Source organism: Dendronephthya gigantea, unplaced genomic scaffold (assembly GCF_004324835.1).
Source record: "Dendronephthya gigantea isolate DGI-Jeju-01 unplaced genomic scaffold, DenGig_1.0 000161F, whole genome shotgun sequence".
NCBI classification, from domain to species: domain Eukaryota; kingdom Metazoa; phylum Cnidaria; class Anthozoa; order Malacalcyonacea; family Nephtheidae; genus Dendronephthya; species Dendronephthya gigantea.
Window position 1 is genome coordinate 291,951 of NW_021163171.1, and position 17,652 is coordinate 309,602.

At 35.5% G+C, this 17,652-nt stretch overlaps 4 protein-coding genes across 7 annotated transcripts; all 4 read right to left on the reverse strand.

The window, feature by feature from the left end:
• Positions 1-457: 457 nt before the first annotated feature.
• Positions 458-3,418, reverse strand: LOC114537650 (kelch-like protein 5). The gene is made up of 5 exons (XM_028558736.1): positions 2,978-3,418; positions 2,390-2,473; positions 2,167-2,250; positions 901-1,922; positions 458-679 (listed from the first exon to the last, which is right to left on the reverse strand). Exons 1-5 carry the CDS (start codon positions 3,416-3,418, stop codon positions 670-672), a joined length of 1,641 nt encoding a protein of 546 aa, XP_028414537.1. The 3' UTR covers positions 458-669.
• Positions 3,419-5,736: 2,318 nt separating this feature from the next.
• Positions 5,737-9,632, reverse strand: LOC114537637 (kelch-like protein 40b). Of its 3 annotated transcripts, none has more exons than XM_028558711.1 (6): positions 9,516-9,632; positions 7,894-8,374; positions 7,707-7,790; positions 7,430-7,597; positions 6,237-7,252; positions 5,737-6,015 (listed from the first exon to the last, which is right to left on the reverse strand). In XM_028558711.1, exons 2-6 carry the CDS (start codon positions 8,368-8,370, stop codon positions 6,006-6,008), a joined length of 1,755 nt encoding a protein of 584 aa, XP_028414512.1. In that variant the 5' UTR covers positions 8,371-8,374; positions 9,516-9,632; the 3' UTR covers positions 5,737-6,005. The 3 variants fall into 3 exon arrangements, with proteins under 3 accessions (XP_028414512.1, XP_028414511.1, XP_028414513.1); XM_028558710.1 differs by having other exon boundaries at positions 7,894-8,377; XM_028558712.1 differs by having other exon boundaries at positions 6,233-7,252; positions 7,894-8,377.
• A 3,094-nt stretch (positions 9,633-12,726) lies between these two features.
• On the reverse strand, positions 12,727-14,820 carry LOC114537678 (kelch-like protein 1). Of its 2 annotated transcripts, none has more exons than XM_028558776.1 (4): positions 14,762-14,820; positions 14,497-14,634; positions 13,173-14,188; positions 12,727-12,959 (listed from the first exon to the last, which is right to left on the reverse strand). In XM_028558776.1, the coding sequence occupies exons 1-4, from the start codon at positions 14,795-14,797 to the stop codon at positions 12,950-12,952; spliced, it is 1,200 nt and encodes a 399-aa protein (XP_028414577.1). In that variant the 5' UTR covers positions 14,798-14,820; the 3' UTR covers positions 12,727-12,949. The 2 variants fall into 2 exon arrangements, with proteins under 2 accessions (XP_028414577.1, XP_028414578.1); XM_028558777.1 differs by having other exon boundaries at positions 13,169-14,188.
• A 123-nt stretch (positions 14,821-14,943) lies between these two features.
• Positions 14,944-17,025, reverse strand: LOC114537651 (E3 ubiquitin-protein ligase NRDP1-like). The gene is made up of 2 exons (XM_028558737.1): positions 16,981-17,025; positions 14,944-15,406 (listed from the first exon to the last, which is right to left on the reverse strand). The coding sequence occupies exon 2, from the start codon at positions 15,397-15,399 to the stop codon at positions 14,944-14,946; it is 456 nt and encodes a 151-aa protein (XP_028414538.1). The 5' UTR covers positions 15,400-15,406; positions 16,981-17,025.
• Positions 17,026-17,652: the final 627 nt, after the last annotated feature.

The window sequence follows — 17,652 nt, forward strand, 5'->3', positions numbered from 1 at the left end:
GTCGAGTAAAAGGTCAATTATACTAAATATGTTATATTCGAACTTGATAAAGTCGAATATACCGGAATATGGTATATTCGACCTGGTCCAAGTTGAATATACAAAAATAAGGTATATTTACCCTTGTTAAGGTCCAATATACTAGACATCTGGTAACAGCAGGGACCGCGAAGCAGTTTTTGGATGGGGGGGGGGGCTAGCGAGCGCCAAAAATGTCAGCCTTTGGGGGACGGTCTGACGTAAAGTTACTCGTCACAAATCATTTGAGATTTGGTTTCATTTACAATTGTTTAGTTCTGACTGAACTCAGTTTCCATATTGTATCCTAGTTTTATAAATGTTCATTATTATTGTCTTTAATTGTAAACAATTCTCAAATGTTTTAAAGATTAGTTTCAATATCAAGTAATATATACGAATATTGTGTCTTTATCTACAATATTTACAAATACACGCGACTACATCAGTTATAAATGATAATTATCACAATATCATTTTTATTACAAAACATCTTCAATCATCCAGTTTCATAAAAGATCAGTGGTGGTCAGCGGCACTTAGAGACTTGAAAAGCTAATTCATGTAATCATTCACTGATTGTTCATTTATAACTTCGTGTTCATCTCAATCTTGGACAAAATGACAAACTCTTTTACTTCAAATTTTTCATCAAATTCTCCTGCAAATTTCACAAATATTTATTAAGTATTCAAGTGTTCAATCAACTTTATGTTTTGATTCAACATTTGAATATTTTGATATTCATATTATAATTCTGCCAGTCTCATCGTCATGTTATGATTTAAATGAAATTTCTATCGACGCAGAATGAAAGCGTTCAAAACATATCCTAACCTCCTTTATTAGATAATTGAATTAAATTTTTGATATTTTAATTACAGAGGTTTAACTACAGCAGTAGCATTGCGTCTTTTTTGTGTCATTCCTGGCAGTTCTTTCCAGCCAACTCCACCAATGATGAAAGATTCCACTGAGTTGAGATATCCCTGCTCACTATTCCATCCACCAAACACGACAATGACGTCATTTATGATCACGACAGAGCTGTCCATCCTTTTGTAAATCATGGAGGGCAGTCTCTCGCTTCGGCCTGTCTCTGTGTCGTACATTATGACGTCATTTAATACCTGGCCATTCTTATCCAAACCACCAACGACGATGATCATATGACCCCAACTTACTGTGGACATAGCAAAAACAGGCTGAGATAACGATGGACATGGCTTGAACTCATTCTTAATCAAATCATAAACAACAACGCTGTAAAGAGCCTCTTTACTAAAGCCGGTTGTTGTTCCGCCCAAGATAAATAGTTTTCCATTAACAAGTTCTGCTCTGTGATTTCTTCTTGCCTCAGGCATTCTCGTCAGCAGTTTTGCAGTATAAGGTGGGGTAAGAGCAATCTCATAAATGTCATTCGATGTTTTTCTTTCATTCCCGTCATATCCTCCTATTATATATAATTTTTCTTGATAAACTATTACGGCATGACCAGATAATTTAACAGGCAGTTTACCATCAAACATTGTCCATCGCAAAGGATGTTGGTTCATCTTCAAAACTTCAATCGTGTCAGTTCCTACTATACCATCGAAACCACCAACGACAAGAATGTCATTGTTGTAAACACACGATGCTGATGCTGTTCGGGGATGATTGAATCGTGACAGTGGAGTTGAATTTTGTTCTACTATGTTGTATTTCTCGACTGTATTTAATACCCCGTAGCTTTTTATGCCATACTCACCACCAATAATAATAACATCTTGATTCTTGACTGGAACTGTGTGATTCATAGCGCTAGCACCATTCTTGTTTGTATTATTTCCTTGAAATGTGCGGTTGATCATCATCATCATCATTATTTTCTCAAACTGTTCTCTCATCTCGTTCATACTTTGCTAAATTAAAAATGATTTTTTTTTAAAATGAATTTAATCAATTTAATGAATCTAATGAATTTTAAAATGAATTTAATACTTTTCTTACCAGGTCCCAGGTAAGAAAAGTATTAGCGACTTCTGAAGTTCATCAATTATCCCGGATACAAGATAAACCATGCGTGGTCATGTCACATTCGTGGAACGTCACTGAACTCAATTCATTTTATTTCAAAGAAATAAATGACTAAAAGACTTGTCCTACCTTCATCTCATCCTGTTTACTTCCAATTGCAGTCATTTGAACATTTGTTTGATCCTGACTTGCTTTTATTTCATCCACATTTTTCTAAGTCAAATTATTTTTTTAATTTATTAATTATTTATGATAAGTGTCAGATTTCAGTAACCCATGCACAATTATTTTTTTTAACAACAATTCAATCCATTCTTATTGAAACAAATATTAACTGAATGGTTAGTCTTACCTTCATTTCATCCTGTTTTCTTTCCAATGAAGTCATTCGAACATTCATTTCATTCTGACTCATTTTTAATCCATCCACATTTTTCTAAGTCAAAGTAAAACTGTTGTCATACATTAGACATAATACCGGTTACAATTCGACAAACTACGATTGATCAGAGGTGTATCCAGGATTCAAACATTTTTTCACGAAAAAAGCTTCCTGATTTCTGCTCGGAATCTTCCCTCCAAGGCCTGTTCTGCGCTGCGGAAATTAGCCATTACATTATTTAGAAATTAGCCGATTAAATCTCGCCCTTTTTTTTTAGAACGTTTTTATAAAATGCGAATTTTATCTCTAAATCCAAACATAGGGCGCTTTCCTTTATACGGTAAAAACGGCCAGACCGGTCCTGTTGTATTTCAGTACAGACAGATTACTGGTATTTTAGAGTGTTTTAAGAAATCTGCATTCAAGTATATCGTTATTTACATCCGCCTAGCACGAAAAATGCAGTTTCACCGCTACATTTTCTAAGAAATACTCTATTACAATTCAAATTATGACCTGTCTGGCCATTTTGCGCCCATAGTTTCCATTTCGACTCACCTTGATATTTTCACACGTTTTCTCGTGATATTCAACATCTCTTCTATTAACCTCTGTATCACATCCTTCATTACGACACATGACAGGAGCATATCCACATTCCTCGACATGTCTTGGAAGATGTTCCAGACGAACGTAGTCAGGACATCCTCGTTCATGATGATCACACTTGATTTTTAGATCGTTCAAAAAATTCTTCAGAAATCCTGTTGGTCGTCTCAAGGTTTCTTGAGTCAGAGGATCTCTGCAAACTGGACATGTTTTATGTCCTAGGAGCCATCGTGAGATGTCAGAGAAGCAAAATATATGTTCTTGGTTCTGGCAAAGTCTGGGATTCTTTGGAACTTTATAACAAATGGAACAAAGCAGATCCTCTCTGACTTCTCCTTGAAAACGACTCACGTCATAACCTTGCAAAGTATTTTCATATCCTGTCGCCATGAATATGATTTTTGCCAAAGTCTTGAATCTTTAGATGCCTTTTGAGAAATATAACAAAGTCATTCAAAACTTCGAACAGACATATACAATGCACAATACTTTCTATTATACACTTTGAGTTTATTTGCTGTAAAAAAGCGGAAGACCTCCCACCTCGAGCTCAATTAGTTGTCGGGTTAGGGTTTAATGAAAAACTCGAGCAGAATTTTACATTTAAGTAATAGAAAACATTTTCCGTGTTTCTATACAGTTTTAGTATACACCCGACTATCGTCTATTACAAATCCTACATTCTGATTGGCTACTCAACCATCGTCTATTCGTGATGGTGCACGGTTGGGAAAATTTCGCTAGCGCGACCGTAAAAAATTGAATTATTTTTCGGTGTGATTGCGGTGTTTTGATTATTTTCTCGAAATCAATATATCTAGGTACAGGGTGTATACTAAAACAATTAGACAACTCGCCTTCGTTGTCTATGAGCGAATAGTCAACTCAGGCTTCGCCTTCGTTGACTATTCGCTCATAGACAACTCGGACTCGTTGTCAAATTGTTAAATAGAAACACGCGTGGGATTTTGGGAGAACGAGAAATAATCAGTGGGAAAACGAGCCCTTAGGGCGAGTTTTTCCACGTTATTTCGAGTTCTCCCAAACTCCCACAAGTGTTTCTATAACTGTATAGAAATACAGGAAAAAATGTTTTCTATTTCTTTTATAATATAACTCAATAAAAAGATTTTGTACAAATATTATAATTCGATATAATTACAAATTCTCATTACATTACTTCGCTTGACGAGTTCGGCAGGAAAATTCCCGTGTTTCTATACAGTTATAGAAACACGCTTCTCGACCAATCAGCACGCGCGTACTATAAATGTTATATTATAATATATATTGTATACATGTAAACACACGACAAAGTATCTAGACGAATTATGTAGACGGATATGCGTCAAGACGAAGAACTCTTTCAAATTCGTGGAAGATGAACTATCCCTCGCTTGCCCAAGTTCGTCCAGACGGATGATCCGTTTCTAGTATAAATCATCGAGCCAATCTCATGCACATTCGGTCTTGCAAGTTGACAGGTCACTCCGTAGCTCAGTGCTCAGAAGAGCTCTTCACCAGCATCGTACAGAATATAGCTTTAAACACTGTCGCAAGAACAATATTTTATCTCTAGAGAGAATTCCCCGAAATTAAAACATGCAAGTCGGAAGTAGCTGAAGTTGAGGCCTTTTTTCTGATAATCACAAAATCCAGGTTAGCACACAGCGATATATACTTCAGCATTACACAAACAGAAATCTAAAAGCTCATTTAAACGATACGATATCTCGAAGCCACTATTGACTGTGACAAATCACGCAGCTTGGAACGATTAAAAATGAATTAGATTAAACTTACGAAAGAAGAAGGATTTCCACCAATTTCTTTACCGTGCAAGTTGATCTCAACGATGTCAATAATATCTTATGTTGAAGACAACTCCTTGCAACGTCGCAATGTTTATTTTATTAAAAACATTGCATGATTTCATGGTAGACTTGATCTGCTTCCTTATATGGGGATAACTGGTTCGTTTTCACAATACCATTTTGCCATCATGCTGTGAGAATCCCAAATATCTTCAGACATTTGCATTTTTTTGCTATTCCAAGTATCAAATCGATATTCCAAGTATTATTAAATGCTTCGTCTATTTTTGGGTAAATATTGAGGTTTTTGAGGTCTCTGTTTTGTGAGAACCAAAAGTTTGGATGAAGTCTCATCTTTCATCCACAAAACACCTTCGTTCAATCACAATAAACTAGTTATGATTTAGTTCACTTCTGTTTTTGTCTACCGATTGTTTTCTACCTTGTTAACGTTGGTCGAGTATACCGGAAAATAGTACATTCGACCATGGTCGAGTATAAGGTCCATTATACTAAATATGGTATATTCGAACTTGATAAAGTCGAATATACCGGAATATGGTATAATCGACCTGGTCTAAGTTGAATATACAAAAATAAGGTATATTTACCCTTGTGAAGGTCCAATATATACCAGACATCAGGTAACAGCAGGGACCGCGAAGCAGTTTTTGGATGGGGGGGGGGGGCTAGCGAGCGCCAAAGATGTCAGCCTTTGGGGGACGGTCTGACCTAACGTTACTTGTTACGAATCATCTGAGATTTTGTTTTATTTACAATTGTTTAGTTCTGACTGAACTCAGCGTCCATATTTTATCCTAGTTTTATAAATGTTCATTATTATTGTCTTTAATTCGAAACAATTCTCAAATGTTTTAAAGATTATTTCAATATCAAGTAATATATACGAATATTCTGTCTTTATCTACAATATTTACAAATACACGCGACTACATCAGTTATATATGATATAATTATCACAATATCATTTTTATTACAAAACATCTTCAATCATCCAGTTTCATAAAAGATCAGTGGTGGTCAGCGGCGCTCAGAGACTTGAAAACCTAATTCATGTAATCATTCACTGATTGTTCATTTATAACTTCGTGTTCATCTCAATCTTGGGCAAAATGACAAACTCTTTTACTTCAAATTTTTCATCAAATTCTCCTGCAAATTTCACAAATATTTATTAAGTATTCAAGTGTTCAGTCAACTTTATGTTGTGATTCAACATTTGAATATTTTGATATTCATATTATAATTCTTCCAGTCTCATCGTCATGTTATGATTTAAATAAAATTTCTATCGACGCAGAATGAAAGCGTTCAAAACATATCCTAACCTCCTTTATTAAATAATTGAATTAGTTCTTTGATACTTTACCTACAGAGGTTTAACTACAGCAGTAGCAACGCGTCTTTTTTCTATCATTCCTGGCAGTTCTTTCCAGCTATCTCCACCAATGGTGAAAGATTCCACTGAGTTGAGAATTCCCTGCTCCTTATTCCATCCACCAAACACGACAATGACGTCATTCATGATCACGACAGAGCTGCCGCCCTTTTTGTAAATCATTGAGGGCAGTCTCTCGCTTCGCCCTGTCTCTGTGTCGTACATTATGACGTCGTTTAATGCCTGGAAATTCTTATCCAAACCGCCAACGACGATGATCATATGACCCCAAGTGACTGTGGACATTTCACAATCAGGCTGTGGTAACGATGGACATTGATTGAACTCATTCTTAATCAAATCATAAACAACAACGCTATCAAGGGCATCTTCACTTTGGTCGGTTGTTGTTCCGCCCAAGATAAATAGTTTTCCATTAACAAGTTCTGCTCTGTGATTTCTTCTTGCCTCAGGCATTCTCGTCAGCAGCTTGGCAGTATAAGGTGGGGTAAGAGCAATCTCATAAATGGCATTCGATATTTTCCTTTCATTCCCGTCACATCCTCCTATTGTATATAATTTTCCTTGATAAACTATGACGTCATGAGCATATAATTTGACAGGCAGTTTACCGTCAAACATTGTCCATCGCAAAGGATGTTGGTTCATCTTCAAAACTTCGATCGTGTCAGTTCCTTCTTTACCATCGAAACCACCAACGACAAAAACGTCATTGTTGTAAACACATGATGCTGATGATGTTCGAGGATGATTCAATCGTAGCAGCACAGTTGACTTTCCTTCTACTATGTTGTATTTCTCGACTGTATTTAATACCTTGTCTTCTCCTAGGCCATACCGACCACCAATAATAATAACATCTTGATTGTTGACTGGACCTGTCTGATTCATAGCGCTAGCACCATTCTTGTTTGTATTATTTCCTTGAAATGTTTGGTTCATCATCATCATTATTCTCTCAAACTGTTCTCTCATCTCGTTCATACTTTGCTAAATTAAAAATAAATTTTCTTTAATCACGCGAATCAGCCGATAATGCATTCATATCACCAAAGCTTAAATCACCGCCAGTAAGCAGGTCCCATGTAAGTATTAGAGACTTCTGAAGTTATAGTTATATAATTCATTTTATTTCAAAGCAATGAATGACTAAAAGACCTCTCTTACCTTCATCTCTTCCTGATTTCTCTTCATTTCATTCTGACTTGTTTTCATTTCATTCTGATTTTTTTTCATTTCATCCTGTTTTCTCTTCATCTCATCCTGTATACTTCCAATCGCAGTCATTTGAACACTCGTTTCAACCTGACTTGCCTTAATTTCATCCACATTTATCTAAATCAAATTATTAATGTTTTCAGTCAAGCATGTGCGATTAAAATTTTGAACAACAATTCAATCCATTCTAATTTAAAGCAAATATCAACTGAATGGTTAGTCTTACCTTTATTTCATCCTGTTTTCTCTTCATTTCCTCCAGTTTTGTTTCTATCGCAGTAATTCGAACGTTCGTTTCATCGACATTTTTCTAAGTCAAAGTGAAATTGTTATTGAGATGAATTGCGTACAACTTGACAAAATACGAAGTGTAAAAGATATTGAATAAATCCGAACATTTCATTTTGACTCACCTTGATATTTTTACAGTCGTGACATTTGGCCAGTCTGAATTGACAGAAATTTTTCTCGTGAGTTTCAATATCTCTTCTATTGACCTGTGTATCACATCCTTCATTACGACACATGACAGGAGCATATCCACATTCCTCAACATGTTTTGAAAGATGTTCCAGACGAACGTAGTCAGGACATCCTCGTTCATGATGATCACACTTGATTTTCAAACCTTCCCAATAATTCTTGAGAAATCCTGTTGGTCGTCTCAAGGTTTCTTGAGTCAGAGGATCTCTGCAAACTGGACATGTTTGAGAGTTTTGAACGAGATGTCGTGATATATGAGCGAAACAAAATATATGATCTTTGTGTTGGCAAAGTCTGGGATCCTTTGGAACTTCCTGACAAATGGAACAAAGCAGATCTTCGTTGACTTCTCCTTGAAAACGACCCACGTCATAACCTTGCAAATCATCTTCCCATCTCGCCGCCATAGTTCTGCTGAATTAGAAAAAAAGCATCTCAAAATAATATTTTCATGTTTTTAAACCTTCTCAAGTCCAAAACGTGAATAAACGATGTTTTTCAACTGGAGGATTTGAACAAAACTTTGTTCAGTTGAATTTTAAAACGCTGGTAGTTTCAACTCGCGGACAATTCAGAGTATTTGCGTTAAAGCATTTCACAAATATAACAGAATTCATTCCTTCCAATAAACCTCTTCACAGACTGATCTCTTCCTGTGAGGTAACCAGTCAAAGAATCTTTTGATGAAAAATAAGTAAAGACAATATCTATGTTTGATTATTGTATAGTTTTGGTCGGTTATCACCGGAACTCACATTCAAGAGAATAGCTAGAAATTCGAAACATATTTTTACGAAATTAGCATATAAATTGAAAATGATTTCCTGACAAATATCTGGAATAATATCATTAATATGTGCAAAAACCTTATCATCTTAGCGTCAAGAAATCTACTCAACTATTCTATATTCACTGTGCAGCATTAACAGTTTATATATCATAACCTCTCTGACCTCCTTAAGTTGATTATGAAAATATATCATGTCAGCCCATCCCTAACTGCGCATGTGCACTTTGTTCAAACACACTTTAGAATACTAGGAACCTAGAAAGTCTATCTTAAACGCAATAAACAAAATCACAGCCTTCTTTGTATTTCAACACAAAATACGAGCCTATATTTAACGTAATATATTGTTGTATTCAAGACGATAATTGTCCATCAAATACTTCAGGATAATCTCTTATTTATTATTATATTCAAATAAGCCTTGTTTATTGTAGTCCTTCCGCGAAGTATTAACTCGCTAGAATCTCTTAGATCTCATGAAAATCGCCATTTAAACATTCGCTTATTAAGACTGGATTCTCACGAGATCAGACGAACTCAGAACCGTCCGTCAATTCATTAATTTGGGTCCATTTCTTTCCTCGAGAAATACTTTGTTAGCTCAGCGTCTGCTCGCATTCTGAACGCGATACTCGGAAGCAAATAATATCCAAACCTCAAACAAATGATACGCACCAATTTGCCTGACAATGGCGCTGAGTTCGTGCGATCTCGCGTCTGAGAGTTGTCTAAGATTAGGAACAAATCTTGCAAGAAACTTACCAGTGATTTTCACAGCAACAATTCTCGAGTCTTGTTCGTTCTTTGTGTAACACAATCTGTGACGATGACTTTAATATTGCGAAATTATCATGTGAGGAAACTTAACTTGACCTTAAATCACCTCAATTTCCTGGGAAAACATAAAACAATCCTCAACTTATGCTGATATATTTAACAGAAATTGCAATGTTAAAAAAGAGTTTTCCATTATTAAGAACACATAAACACAAAGTAGTTATTTTAATAGTCATTTATTTACTAACTTATAAAATAAAAGCTTCAAAATATTGCATTTCTCGTGCACGGAAGTTTTAGTTTCAATATGTCATTCGTGGAAGTTTTATAAATTTCCAAGTAAAACTCATACTGAGAATTCAGGCGTAAAGAAATATCAAAGAATTTCAAATATAAATATTTCGGTGTCTGCTATAATCCAGTCCACATGTGAATACGTTGAACTTTCAAGTCTGCAGTGAGAGTGTTTTACGCCGGGGAATTTTCTGCATCAGATTTTAATATCTGTGAAGAGTCGTGTTTAATGTGGAGATTTTCTCACAGAATAAAAGTGAACGTGGCTTGTGTTTCACTTTTATATCAGAATTATCAATTTCATTATTTCTTGTCTTCTGCGCGTGTTTAGCGAAAAAAATATCCCGAAATAAAACGAGATTCCTTAGCGCAATTCCTCAGACAATACCATTTATCCCCAAACATTCCTCTTTATCATCCGTTGATCCCCAACCCTTACCTTACCTTACCTCATGAGTAACTTTTCAAAACGCATTTTCTTAGAATGGAAATATTTGGCGATGTATATAACATTATACATGAAAAATTGATTTGATTTAATGAGCTTCAAAGATGAATGCTGATAGGAATCTGTATAAACAACAATGTTATGTTGCGAATAAACTGATTTATTCCTCAAAATCGGCTTACTATACTGACTTAATCAAGGATGGGTCATCTGATCAAAGAGCTCTCTTTAAGACCGTAAGTAATTTGCTGCACAAAAATACGACTACCCGATATCCATCATCTCCTGACCCAATGTCACTGGCAAACTCATTTTGCGATTTTTTCACGCAGAAAATTGTTAAAATACGAGGTGAAATCAATGACGCCCTCTTAATTAATGATATAGAAAACCCATTTCCCGATGGTGATTCATGTCCCCATGAACTTCGTGTTTTTAAGGAAGTTGGTAACAATGAGATGTTCGATTTAATTCGACAGATTGCAATGAAATCATGTGTTCTAGATCCTATTCCAGCGGTTATGCTGGAACATTGCCTAAAAGACATCGTGCCCATTATAACGAGAATAATTAATTTATCTTTGGAAAATGGTTTAATGCCTGACTCTCTAAAGATTGCTGTTCTTAAACCGTTATTAAAAAGTGTGGTCTTTCCTATGAAGAATTCTGCAGCTTTCGTCCAATATCTAATTTGAAATTTGTTTCGAAATCTATTGAGAAAGCAGTTGCTGTACAATTAATGAATTATCTTGACGAGAATAAACTACATGAGAAGTTCCAGTCTGCCTATAAGCCTCGTCATAGTACAGAAACAGCATTATTAAGGGTTCAAAGCGATATTCTCCAAGACCCTCGACAATGGAAACTCTGTCATTCTGTTCTACTGGATCTGTCAGCAGCGTTTGACACCGTAGATCATTCGATCTTATTGACACGATTATGGAAGCGATTTGGTATAAGGGTCGTGTTTTGGATTGGTTTACTTCATATCTTATATCTAGGAAACAATTTGTTCGTGTTGAGGGAACAGATTCGCTATGGCGTGATCTTGAATGTGGTGTACCGCAGGGATCGGTATTAGGTCCGCTGTTATATTCATTGTACACTGCCCGCTTGCAGATGTGGCTAGGCGTCATGATCTCCGTTTTCACTTTTTTGCTGATGATGGACAACTTTACATTGCATTCAAAACAAATGATCCTGGTGAATTGATTTCATCTAAGATTCGTATGGAAAATGTATATTTGAAATTAGAAACTGGTTGATGCTGAATAAATTGAAACTAAATAGTGAAAAAAACAGAACTTATATTAGTCCATTCACGCTATCGCCCTATGCCTCCCTTGAATTATATCACGGTGGGTGATGACAGAATTGTACCAACTGGTTCAGCTAGAAATTTGGGGGTTATTTTTGATGAGTTCTTTAAATTGGAGGAACATATTAATGGTATCTGCAAGTCATCTTTTTATAATATCAGAAACATTTCAAGAATAAAGAAGTATTTGTCTCGGGACTGTCTTGAAATAATCATTCATGCTTTATAACTTCAAGATTAGATTACTGTAACTCACTGCTATATGGTGTATCAAAATATTTACTCCAGAGGCTACAGAGAGTCCAAAATACTGCAGCACGTCTATTAACTGGTACTAAGAAATCGGAACATATTACACCAGTACTTATTGAATTGCATTGGCTACCAGTCCAATATCGTGTCCAATTCAAAATTATCCTTCATGTGTATAAGGCTATGAACGACCTTGCTCCACCGTATTTGAAGGAACTCTTGCATTATCATACTTCGCAGCGTTCACTTCGATCAAATAACTGTGAATTGCTCCAGATTCCCTGTTCTAGACTGAAGACATTTGGGGATAGATCATTTTGTGTCGCGGGACCACGATTGTGGAACGAATTACCCATTAATCTTCGGATGTGCAAATCAATTACTGTATTTAAAAAAAATCTTAAAACATATCTTTTTAACTTATTTTTGAATAATCTATGACGTTGGTCTTAACATTTATATTATTAGGTTTGTTAATGATTTAGATATTTTAATAGTTTTAATATTAGATTTTACTGTAAAGCGCCTAGAACAGAACACAATTTGGTTGTGCGCTATAGAAATACTTTTATTATTATTATTATTCTACAATGATACATTAACATTAGAATTAAAACTATTAACAAACCATGCAAATTGTCTTGAAATAACAAGGGAAAATATCAGATGAATTACTGATTGTTTGATCTAATGTTACTTGTTACGAATCATCTGATTTTGTTTATTACAATTGTTTAGTTCTGACTGAACTCAGCGTCCATTTCTATCCTAGTTTATAAATGTTCATTTTGTCGCTAATCTAAACAATTCTCAATGTTTTAAAGATTTTATTCATTCAAGTAATATATACGGTGATATTCTGTCTTTATCTACAATATTTACAAATACACGCGACTACATCAGTTATATATGATATAATTATCACAATATCATTTTTATTACAAAATATCTTCAATCATCCAGTTTCATAAAAGATCAGTGGTGGTCAGCGGCGCTCAGAGACTTGAAAGCCTAATTCATGTAATCATTCACTGATTGTTCATTTATAACTTCGTGTTCATCTCAATCTTGGATTAAATGACAAACTCTTTCACATCAAATTTTTCATCAAATTCTCCTGCAATTTCACAATATTTATTAGTATTCAAGTGTTCAATCAATTTTTTGTGATTCAACATTTGAATATTTTGATATCATATTATAATTCTTCAGTCTCATCGTCATGTTATGATTTAAATGAAATTTCTATCGACGCAGAATGAAAGCGTTCAAAACATATCCTAACCTCCTTTATTAAATAATTGAATTAGTTCTTTGATACTTTACCTACAGAGGTTTAAGTACAGCAGTTGCAACGCGTCTTTTTTCTATCATTCCTGGCAGTTCTTTCCAGCCAGCTCCACCAATGGTGAAAGATTCCACTGAGTTGAGATATCCCTGCTCCTTATTCCATCCACCAAACACGACAATGACGTCATTCATGATCACGACAGAGCTGCCGCTTCTTTTGTGAATCATGGAGGGCAGTCTCTCGCTTCGCCCAGTCTCAGTGTCGTACATGATGACGTCATTTAACACCTCACCATTTTTATCGAAGCCGCCAACGACGATGATCACATGACCCCAACTGACTGTGGACATAGAAAAAACAGGCTGAGGTAACGATGGACATGGCTTGAACTCATTCTTAATCAAATCATAAACAACAACGCTGTCAAGAGCATCGTTACTAAACATGGTTGTTATTCCGCCCAAGATAAATAGTTTTCCATTAACAAGTTCTGCTCTGTGATTTCTTCTTGCCTCAGGCATTCTCGTCAGCAGCTTGGCAGTATAAGGTGGGGTAAGAGTAATCTCATAAATGGCACTCGATATTTTCCTTTCATTCCCGCCACATCCTCCTATTGTATATAATTTTCCTTGATAAACTATGACGTCATGAGTATATAATTTGACAGGCAGTTTACCATCAAACATTGTCCATCGCAAAGGATGTTGGTTCATCTTCAAAACTTCGATCGTGACGATTCCGTCTTTACCATCGAAACCACCAACGACCAGAACGTCATTGTTGTAAACACACGATCCTGATGCTGTTCGAGGATGATTCAATCGTGGCAGAAGAGTTGCCTTTCCTTCTACTATGTTGTATTTCTCGACGGTATTTAATACCTTGTCATCTCCTAGGCCATACCGACCGCCGATAATAATAATATCTTGGTTGTTGACTGGACCTGCGTGATTCATAGCGCTAGCACCATTCTTGTTTGTATTATTTCCTTGAAATGTGCGGTTCATCATCATCATTAATATTTCAAACTGTTCTCTCATCTCGTTCATACTTTGCTAAATTAAAAATAAATTTTCTTTAATCACGCGAATCAGCCGATGATGCATTCATATCACCAAAGTTTAAATTACCTCCAGCATTCTTACCACTAGAAATGTTTCTACGCCGAGTCAAGCCGTAGGTCCTGGGGGGAGTAAGCAGGTCCCAGGTAAGAAAAGTATTAGCGACTTCTGAAGTTCATTAATTATCCCGGATACAAGATTAACCAAGTGTGGTCATGTCACTGATCTCAAAATTTGTGGACCGTCACTGACCTCAATTCATTTTATTTCAAAGATATGAATGACTAAAAGACTTGTCCTACCTTCATCTCATCCTGATTTCTCTTTATCTCATCCTGTTTTCTCTTCATCTCATCCTGATTTCTCTTCATCTCATCCTGATTTTGTTTTATCTCATCCTGATTTCTCTTCATCTCATCCTGATTTCTCTTCATCTCATTCTGTTTACATTCAATCGCAGCCACGATTATTAATGATACTTTTCAAATTTCATTTTTCAATTACGAATTAATTTTTCCTAAATTGCTCCTAAATTCAAACAAATAATAACTGAAAGAGTTGTCTTACCTTCATTTCATCCTCATTTCTTTCTATCGCAGCCATTCGAACATTTCTTTCATCCACATTTTCCTGATTCAAAATAGAATTGTTATGGAGATGAACTGGGTACAACTTGACAAAATATAAGTGTAAAAGACATGAAATAAATCAGAACATTTCATTTTAACTTACCTTGATATTTACAGTCGTCATTTGGCGATTCTGAACTGACAAAGATATTTCTCGTGATTTTCAATATCTTTTTTATTGACCTCTGTATCACATCCTTCATTACGACACATGACAGGAGCATATCCACATTCCTCGACATGTCTTGGAAGATGTTCCAGACGAACAAAGTCAGGACATTTTCGTTCATGATGATCACACTTGATTTTCAGACCTTCCCAATAATTCTTCAGAAATCCTGTTGGTCGTCTCAAGGTTTTTTGAGTCAGAGGATCTCTGCAAACTGGACATGTTTGAGAGTTTTGAACGAGATGTCGTGATATATGAGCGAAACAAAATATGTGATCTTTGTGTTGGCAAAGTCTGGGATCCTTTGGAACTTCCTGACAAATGGAACAAAGCAGATCTTCGTTGACTTCTCCTCGAAAACGACTCACGTCATAACCTTGCAAATCATCTTCCCATCTCGCTGCCATAGTTCTGCTGAATTACAAAAAAGTATCGCATGATCGCAAAATAATATTTTCATGTTTTTAAACCTTTTCAAGTCCAAAACGTGAATAAACGACGATTTTCAACTGGAGGATTTGAACAAAACTTTGTTCAGTTGAAGTTAAAAACGCTGGTAGTTTCAACTCGCGGACTATTCAGAATATTTGCGTTGAAGCGTTTCACAAATATAACAGAATTCACTCCTTTTAATAAACCTCTTCACAGACTGGTCTCTTCCTGTGAGGTAACCAGTCAAAGAATCCTGTGAGGTAACCAGTCAAATGTCTGGCATAATATGTGCAAAAAACTTATAATCTCAGCGTCACAAAATCTACTCAAACTATTCTATATTCCCTGTGCAGCATTAACAGTTTATATATCAGAACCTCCTTAAGTTGATTATGAAAATATACCATGTCAGCCCATCCCTAACTGAGCATGCGCATTTTGTTCAAACACATTTAAGATTACTACGAACACAGATTACCCAGATGTCTCACTTCTGATTAAAAAAGCGTAAGCGCTTGCTCAGCAAGTGACTAGAGGCATTCCCCCCCCGAAATTTCAAAATGGAGCCGAACTATTTTATACATGGAAAAAAACCTCCTCTCATTTGCTAGAGAAGGCCACTGTGTAGTTAAGTTTGTGTCTGAATCCATCATCATCTATACGCGCTTTGGAAAAGTGAGTTTAGAGTACCTCGTTTTCAATATTGTACGAGTGTTTTATCTTTTTTCGATTGTCGTAGGAGCGGAAAATTATAAGCAGTAGAAATCTCCATAATTTCAAACATATTTCTTTTAAAAAGTGTTTGAATATCTTTACATTGAATGGAACTTCCTGTACAAATCAATAAATGTACATATATTCCGACTCATTTGACACATCGTGCAGTTTTTCACTTCAATTCAGTTCGTCTCAATTTTGAAATTTTATTTCGGGGGGGTGAATGCCTCTAGTCACTTGCTAAGCGTGCGCAGAAAGCGATGCGCAGTGACGAATCGCTTACGCTTTTGAGTCAGAAGTGAGACATCTGGGTGTTAATCTGTGCTACGAACCTAGAAAGTCTATCTTAAACACAATAAACAAAATCACAGCCTTCTTTGTATTTCAACACAAAATACGAGCCTATATTTAACGTAATATATTGTTGTATTCAAGACGATGATTGTCCATCAAATACTTCTGGATAATCTCTTATTTATTATTATATTCAAATAAGCCTTGTTTATTGTAGACATTGCGCGAAGTATTAACTCGCTAGAATCTCTTAGATTTCATGAAAATCACCATTTAAACATTCATTTATTAAGACTGGATTCTCACGAGATCAGACGAACTCAGAATCGTCCATCAATTCATTAATTTGGGTCCATTTCTTTCCTCAAGAAATCCTTTGTTAGCTCAGCTTCTGCTCGCATTCTGAACGCGATACTCGGAAGCGAATAATATCCAAACCTCAAACAAATGATACGCACCAATTTGCCTGTCAATGGCGCTGAGTTCGTGCAATCTCGCGTCTGAGAGTTGTCTAAGATTAGAAACAAATCTTGCAAGAAACTTACCAGTGATTTTCACAGCAACAATTCTCGAGTCTTGTTCGTTCCTTGTGTACACAATCTAAGGATTAGTTTAATATTGCGAAATTATCATGTGAGGAAACTTAACTTGACCTTAAATCACCTCAATTTCCTGGGAAAACATAAAACAATTCTCAACTTATGCTGATATATTTAACAGAAATTGCAATGTTAAAAAAGAGTTTTCCATTATTAAGAACATATAAACTCAATGTAGTAATTTTGTAGTCATTTATTTACTAACTTATAAAATAAAAGCTTCAATATATTGCATTTCTTGTGCACGGAAGTTTTAGTTTCAATATGTCATTCGTGGAAGTTTTATAAATTTCCAAGTAAAACTAATACTGAGAATTCAGGCGTATAGAAATATGAAAGAATTTCAAATATAAATATTTCCGTGTCTGCTATAATCCAGTCCACATGTGAATACGTTGAACTTTCAAGTCTACAGTGAGAGTGTTTTACGCCGGGGAATTTTCTGCATCAGATTTTAATATCTGTGAAGAGTCGTGTTTAATGTGGAGATTTTCTCACAGAATAAAAGTGAACGTGGCTTGTGTTTCACTTTTATATCAGAATTATCAATTTCATTATTTCTTGTCTTCTGCGCGTGTTTAGCGAAAAAAATATCCCGAAATAAAACGAGATTCCTTT